General features: G+C 38.7%; 3 protein-coding genes and 1 long non-coding RNA gene across 6 annotated transcripts in view; 2 read left to right on the top strand and 2 right to left on the bottom strand.

Annotated features, from left to right (window-relative positions):
* The first annotated feature begins 878 nt into the window (after positions 1-878).
* Positions 879-2,768, top strand: zgc:112052 (protein C19orf12 homolog). Of its 2 annotated transcripts, XR_004333275.1 has the most exons (4): positions 879-1,024; positions 1,802-1,962; positions 2,049-2,564; positions 2,722-2,732. XR_004333275.1 is itself a non-coding variant. In XM_032524721.1 (3 exons), the coding sequence occupies exons 2-3, from the start codon at positions 1,803-1,805 to the stop codon at positions 2,312-2,314; spliced, it is 426 nt and encodes a 141-aa protein (XP_032380612.1). In that variant the 5' UTR covers positions 879-1,024; position 1,802; the 3' UTR covers positions 2,315-2,768. The 2 variants fall into 2 exon arrangements, 1 of the variants encoding a protein (XP_032380612.1); XM_032524721.1 differs by having other exon boundaries at positions 2,049-2,768.
* The window catches only part of LOC116694824 (uncharacterized), a 17,160-nt gene continuing 12,734 nt past the window's right edge, over positions 2,516-6,941 (bottom strand). Inside the window, exon 3 of the long non-coding RNA XR_004333276.1 lies at positions 2,516-2,527. This is a non-coding gene — a long non-coding RNA (uncharacterized LOC116694824). The remainder of the gene's footprint in view (positions 2,528-6,941) is intronic.
* LOC116694821 (cytochrome b-c1 complex subunit Rieske, mitochondrial) lies at positions 2,993-5,128 on the bottom strand. Its single transcript, XM_032524720.1, has 2 exons — positions 4,887-5,128; positions 2,993-3,803 (listed from the first exon to the last, which is right to left on the bottom strand). The coding sequence occupies exons 1-2, from the start codon at positions 4,996-4,998 to the stop codon at positions 3,193-3,195; spliced, it is 723 nt and encodes a 240-aa protein (XP_032380611.1). The 5' UTR covers positions 4,999-5,128; the 3' UTR covers positions 2,993-3,192.
* rxylt1 (ribitol xylosyltransferase 1) overlaps positions 5,324-6,941 on the top strand; it is a 5,749-nt gene continuing 4,131 nt past the window's right edge. The window contains exons 1-2 of one of the 2 annotated variants that reach the window (XM_032524717.1): positions 5,324-5,555; positions 5,704-5,892. In XM_032524717.1, the coding sequence (XP_032380608.1) occupies positions 5,408-5,555; positions 5,704-5,892 (337 nt within the window). In that variant the 5' untranslated portion in view covers positions 5,324-5,407. The remainder of the gene's footprint in view (positions 5,556-5,703; positions 5,893-6,941) is intronic. The other variant, XM_032524718.1, reaches the window with a different exon arrangement.

Genomic DNA, 6,941 nt, shown 5'->3' with positions numbered 1-6,941 from the left:
CACACACACACACACACACACACACTCTTATTCACATAGTAGCCCACATTATTATCATCATTATTATTATTATTATTATTATTGTTATTATTAGAACCTTAGTTAGTTCAGACAGGTCAGTTAGGTTTGAGTAAATGAACAGGCCAGTCCACCCATGGTTCCAGCCCCCTTGTCGTTAGACGCTCATTGGCTGTTTGTGTTGCCTTTAATTGCTGTCGGAAATATCAAAGCACCGATCATAATACGAAAAACAAATGACGCACTGTGAATCAATAATCCCTCAATAATATAATCCGTCATTCGCCTCTTATGTTTGGTATGGGAACGAGATGTACACGAGTCGTAATTTGAAATCAACACATTGCAAATGAGTAAAGCCTTTACTCATCAAATTAAGAAGTTATGAGAGATAAGTAATTTCCCCCATTAATTACACATTAATCTGTGATATTTGAGTAAGTAATTCGCATTATCAATTAAACTCTTAATAACCCCCCTTATTCACAAAGCCTTTAATTGACAAACGTATCCTGCATTATCGGTTTAAACTATTATTAATGATTAAGCTTTATTATAATAATTGAAATAATTGAATTGGCTGTGTTATACTCTTAAGGTAGAATAATAGAATAATATCTTTAATCTCTACTTTGTTTTAATCTTTTTCTGTAATTATGTGATGAGCATTTTAAACGTGTTTACTGACCTAACTAATCTAAAAGTTGCATGGTTGGTTGTTTTTATAGACTGGTTGTTTTCCTACCAAAATGTAGGGAATTGCATATGGGGATTGGCCATAGATTATACATATATTAATATATTGATATCAACATCCATGCAGTCAACGGGATTGGCCGAATGTTCCTGAACGCAGCGTTTTTTGTTGTTCCCATCAGGCATTGCGGCCATAGTCAGGTCAGAAATGAAAGAGTAACCGGCTATAGACAGAAAATAGTTGATACATCATAAGAACATTATAACAACAGCCTTCCAAATATTGATGAGGATTTCATAACACAGCAAGGTAAACCTGTAATGTTGACTGGGGTTATTACAGCAGGCTGGGCTGAATGGCTAATGTGTTGAAATGGGCTGTGGATGCTACACTGAACGTTAACCTTTGCCTTTTATGAAGATTTCTGATGCAATCAGAGCTATCACATTCCTGTATTGGTATCTGTAAATAATAACTTTACAGTCAGTGCCACAATATTCAATACATGCAGGACCACGCTTAGTCTTCTGTGTTTTAAATTGTTTAGTGTATGATGGCATTTTCCAAATTGTTGATTATTGTGAATAGGCAACAACTAATACTTTTATTTTAACCCCTGTGTTGTGCCCGGGTCAAATTTGACCCATTTAAAAAAAAAAAAAAAAAAAAAAAAAAAAATCTTATCGAAAAGGCTTTCAAGCAAAATTTCAGAAAAATAACGCGGATTGTTCCACACAATGATCAGCCCACTGCTTTCTTTAAATTTGGATCTTTTGTTCAAATTTATAGCATTTATGAAAGATCATTGGCAAAAGGGACTAAAATGTTCAAAAAAAGCTTCAAAAACGTCAAAAGGCACAAAAAAAAGACAAAAAACATCAGAGGGAAAAGCAACAAAGGTTTTGAAAAAGGCAATCAAAAGGAAAAATAAAAAGTTGCACAGTCGACAGGAAGACGACACAACTATTTTAACTATTCTAACTGGCAGTATTTTCCTGATTTCTTATTCTATGCTTATTGTTAGATTGTTAAGTATCTGCAGTTGTTATTTCTGGAATGTCTCCTAACAGTAACTCTGATCCACAGTATGAGTCATCGAATTGATGATGTCATGAAGCTGTGTTCGGAGTTATCTGCCAATCAGCAAATCCAGACCACAGTGAAAGGCTCGGGGAAGGGAGCAGCAGCAGCTGGTGGACTGGCCTTCGCTGGAGGGTTAGTCGGGGGCCCACTCGGTATCGCAGTGGGTAAGTGGGATCTAACTTACAGAAATATCCAAAATGTATATATGATATGTACAATTTGACACATTTCAAACCCTCTTCCCCTGTAGGCGGTGCTGTTGGAGGCCTGCTGGGCTGCTGGCTGACCAGCGGACAGTTCAAACCGCTGCCCCAGATCATCATGGAGCTCAGTCCTCAGCAGCAGCAGAAGCTCTACGATGATCTTATGGTCATCCTGGGAGACGTTCAGTGGACAGATTTGGCCCAGTTAACTGCTCTAGTGATGGGCAACGCCACCCTGAAGCAGCATCTCACAGCCGCCCTCCTCGGGTATATTTCCAAGGAGCTCCAGGCGGAGGTGCACTACGTGGATTAGTGTCTGGAGAAACACTGGGATAACTTGACTCAGGGCCGCACATGCTCAGGAGGACAGAGTCTTTGAAAATGTGAACTCATGTTATGAAGCTGGAGAGACTTTTTATCTATATATTTATCTTGTTTATCTATGGGAAATCACATTTTGTAAAATTGCACCGATATCACAGTCCTGGCAACTGGTAACACTGGGTAACATGAGGTTAGCATATTACTGTGAAAACAGCTGTATAACTGGATTAATGTATTATGTGAAGTGCAATAATCCATTGAAGGAATTATTTATTCATACAGCCTTTGATGGCCCTAATAATCATGGATTATGCACCTAATTGTACAGTGTGAAATGTTTTGGATTTGATAATGTATTAAGTTTAAGACTGGGAACTGACCAGCCTATGTGCACAGTATATTATATTTAAATGATTTCATCAATACAAAAAAAAAGGCTTATGCATTTCTCCGGTTCAGTTTTCCACAACACATGTATTCATCAGAATTAAATCCATCTGTGTAAAAAAAAATAGTTCTTTATCTTATTTAGCAGCTGCCAGTACTGGTATAAAATTGTTATCTTGTCAACTAACAAAGGGTCCTTTCGACTTAAGAGTCACATATCGAGGCTAAGACTTTCCTGATTTAAAAAAAGAAAATGAATAACAATGGAGCAAGAAAAACATACAGAGATAAAGTACTTTATTAATCTCAAAATAAAAAAAAAAATGCAATTGATCAAAGACATCGAGCTAAATGATGCAGAACAATGGAAGAAAAAACTGACTTTTTACAAGTGAAAAGATGCAATAACTCATTCAACACTTACACAGAGCCATCAAAAAATACATATCACATAGAGGAACTGAGATATGGCTCCAGTATTTATCCCACCAAGACTGTGCCCTCATCAGAGAATACATAGTGGGGAACCTCCAGGTTGAGAGGCGCCGGCCCCTTTCTTATTCTCCCTGAAGCATCGTAGTGGGAGCCGTGGCAGGGACAGTAGTAGCCTCCGAAGTCTCCAGCGTTGGAGATGGGCACACAACCCAGATGGGTGCACACACCCAGGACAATGATCCAGTTGGGGTTGATCGCTCTGTCCTTGTCATGCTGGGGGTCACGCAGATCCGAAACATTCACACCCTCCTCTATGGCGATTTCTTTCTCTGTGCGGTGGCGGACGAACAGGGGCTTTCCTCTCCACTTGAAAGTCATGTTTTTGCCTTCAGGGATGTCACTGAGTTTGATCTCAATCTGGGACAGGGCCAGGACATCTGCTGTCGCGCTCATCGAGGAGACAAACTGGGTGACCACCGTCTTGGCCGCGTACACACCAACCACAGTGGTCGCTCCGGTGAAAAGGTAAGAGAAGGACCTTCTTGCATCACTGCTCTCCTGGGAGGACTTGTCGGGGTCGGTAACCTCGGGGCGACGGTAGTCTGTAAAGTCGGGAATCTTGATATCTGTGTGGGCCAGGCGGATCCCCCCAGGAGCTGGAAATGAGACATAAGATGCCGTTTTGAAAGACAAAAAGAGCAGATGGATTGTAAAACATACAGTATCTTACAAAAACGTAATGCATTGCTCTTTCACATCATATCCTTCTATAAGTTGAATTAATAGAAGATCTAATAATCATAAACCACACAAACTAAATTATTCTTGTTGCTTTAACGTGACCTTGGAAATTGGATCACTTCACTTTAAAAAATGTTAGACACATTTTAAAAATTCAATTTTTTTTATATAACGTTACTGGTTATATGCTGCATCCACAGGCATTGCATTATGTCATATATATATATATATATATATATATATATATATATATATATATATAATTACTTTCCCTTACATTGGCTACAATACAACACATCAGATCAGGTATACTCTGAATCTATAAATCATGACACTGTAAGTATTATAGCTGATAACTAGGGCTGGGCAACATCTCGATATTATGATATGAGACTAGATATTGTCTTATATTTTGGAAATCGTGATATCGCAAATGGCATAAGTGTTGTCTTTTCCTGCTTTTAAAGGCTGCATTACAGTAAAGTGATGTCATTTTCTGTTACCAGACTGTTCTAGCTCTTGTATTATTTTTTACCTTGACCCTCTTACTCATTATATCTACATTACTGAAGATTATTCATCTTAAATCTCATTGTGAGAAAGCACTGATTGCCAACCCTATAATATCGCCACAATATTGACATTGCTGGGGCAAGAATATCAAAATATCTAATTTTCTCCATAACACCCAGGCCTACTCCTAAAAATTAATTATTGATCTGATTATTTTTGTTTTCGAATAACAGATCAATCGTTCGCGGTCTAGCTATATAACAAAAGCCAAAAGGCAACTAAAGTTGACATTTTTAATCCAAATATTTCAGTTTCCTATCACTGAAAACTAGCAAATACACATGTAATGAGCTGGAACCAGTGCTAATTCGACATTTTCTGTCTTTCACAATTAGTAATACGTCAGCAAGTTCAGTTTTATTGTTGTGACGCAGTTTTAAAAACTGCAATGAATTCCACACAAATCCATCTTTCACTTCCCTTACCAGCAGCAGGCGCCAAGTCCTTAACTCCAGGGGTCAGCAGGCTTTTAACTGCGTGTTTTGTTGAATGCAAGTAAGGGACAAGAGCCCCGGACCGAGCGACTGTGGACATCATGTCTGCTCAAAATTAGAGTTCCCCACGCCGCTGGGGACAAGACCTTTTTGTGTACAAACTTCACGTGCGTTCGCATTGCTTTACCTGAAACCGCCCCGCCTTTAAACCGTTCCGCATTACGTACGGTCTGACCAAAGCGCTTCCTTCCTAATATGTCGAGTTCACACATAGTTTTGAGGTTATTAATTAATGCTAAAATTACACTTTATACATTCACCGCTGATAAATGACGATAATTAGATATACAATGGTAGAAACCCTACATTCATGTAACATAAAGACTAATTTGGCACAGGCATTGTCTTAAGTCAGCTGTATGCAGGGGTCCTCGTGATGTAAACAAGGGTCCTTTGACAAAATAAGGGGAGCTAGCTACACAATGGTAACCTGAGCGACAAGGAAAATAAAAATGAAAATACCCAAAAGAAAACTATTCCTTCTAATTATTTTTGCGTATGTGGCTTTTTCACTCTATGCTGCATACAATGTCTTCTTTAGCACCAAAGTAATTTCCCGCGTGCACAGGGTGGTAAAGAAGGAGTCTGGAGCACTCTCGGGTAATCTCCCTCGGAATAACCGTAATCTTCCTAATGCAAATAAATGGCCTAACGTTTTCATAAATTGACAGTTAGAAACTCATTTTTTTTTTTTATTGTTATGGTAGACGAATGAAAAGCTGGATGGAAATGTGTATTGTGTTTGCAGGTGGTGTCAGAGACGGCGGTGCTGTTGCTCCATTTTTAGCAGGTGATTGGAATCCGTGGGAGGATGAACAGGTGGACTACAACTCGGCTCTGGCCAAAAAGAGGGAGGGCTTCAAACAGTACCTGGGTCGAATTGACCAAAACAAACCCAAAAGATACAGGGTACAAATCTGGGGGAAAGCTGCCATAGGTAAGGCATGGTATATACTGTGTGAGGTGTTGTCATTAATCTGCCAGAGCCTGCAGAGAAGGTCTGTGTTGTGATTTGGGTGTGAGAAGACAATACATATATATATTTTACAGTGGCACACTGTCCATCTGCATGTGTGCATTCAAGTACAAAGCATTTCTAAAAATGTTTCACCTTATATTGAATTAAATGACATCAGATTTTTCTTTTTTTTTCCAAGTCTTGTGATTGATTTTTTTTGTATTTTTATTGATAGCTTTTCTGTTTAACAAAGAAGAAAAAAAAGCACAAAACACAACAAAGTAACCATAGACAAGCACAAAACAATAACAATAGACTAACAATGAAGGGGTTGAATGAAAAATGAAATATTGTAACGAAGTAAGCATACATTAGACTTTACATGTACAAACCCCGGTCCAAATAGGAGTAAAAAAAAATTCAAAAAAGGGGTTGCTCTTCCAAGAAATGATAAAACCAGTTGACACAGCCACCAAGTTAAAATAAAGTATTTTAAGACATTAAGTCTTGTGATTGATTTTTTGTATTTTATTTATAGCTTTTCTGTTTAACAAACAAGAAAAAAAAGCACAAAACACAACAAAGTAACCATAGACAAGCACAAAACAATAACAATAGACTAACAATGAAGGGGTTGAATGAAATATAAAATATTGTAACAAAGTAAGCATACATTAGACTTTACATGTACAAACCCCGGTCCAAATAGGAGAAAATGAAAGCTCAGATGGGCCGATGTGGAATCTTGCCCCTTATGACATCATACGGAGCAAGGTTACCTCACCTTTTTCTGCTTTGCCCGCCCAGATAATTTGGCCCACCCATGAGAGAGAGAGACATCATGGCTTTCAAACAAGCAAAGTGGCAGTTGGTCAAGGCCAAACCCCCAGCCGCCACCTTGCCCCCCTTTCCTCCTCTACAGACACAGAAACCACACATCCTGAGAAAAGCTCATTGTGGGACTGGCTCTAGTGGCTGCACCAAGGCTGAATTTCGGGAAAGAGACTTCAGATATGTTATTAGGGGAC

The sequence above is a fragment of the Etheostoma spectabile genome, chromosome 8 (assembly GCF_008692095.1).
Source record: "Etheostoma spectabile isolate EspeVRDwgs_2016 chromosome 8, UIUC_Espe_1.0, whole genome shotgun sequence".
NCBI classification, from domain to species: domain Eukaryota; kingdom Metazoa; phylum Chordata; class Actinopteri; order Perciformes; family Percidae; genus Etheostoma; species Etheostoma spectabile.
The sequence above is the reverse complement of the archived record's forward strand: the minus strand, read 5'-3'. Positions and strand labels throughout refer to the sequence as shown.

What these genes read in the sequence shown, in the direction of transcription:
- zgc:112052 (XM_032524721.1), top strand. Translation starts at nt 1,803, where the DNA reads ATGAGTCATCGAATTGATGATGTCATGAAGCTGTGTTCGGAGTTATCT. An exon ending in CCCACTCGGTATCGCAGTGG is followed by an intron (nt 1,963 to 2,048) that starts GTAAGTGGGATC and finishes CTTCCCCTGTAG; the next exon opens with GCGGTGCTGTTGGAGGCCTG.
- LOC116694821 (XM_032524720.1), bottom strand. Translation starts at nt 4,998, where the DNA reads ATGATGTCCACAGTCGCTCGGTCCGGGGCTCTTGTCCCTTACTTGCAT. An exon ending in GGACTTGGCGCCTGCTGCTG is followed by an intron (nt 3,804 to 4,886) that starts GTAAGGGAAGTG and finishes TCTCATTTCCAG; the next exon opens with CTCCTGGGGGGATCCGCCTG.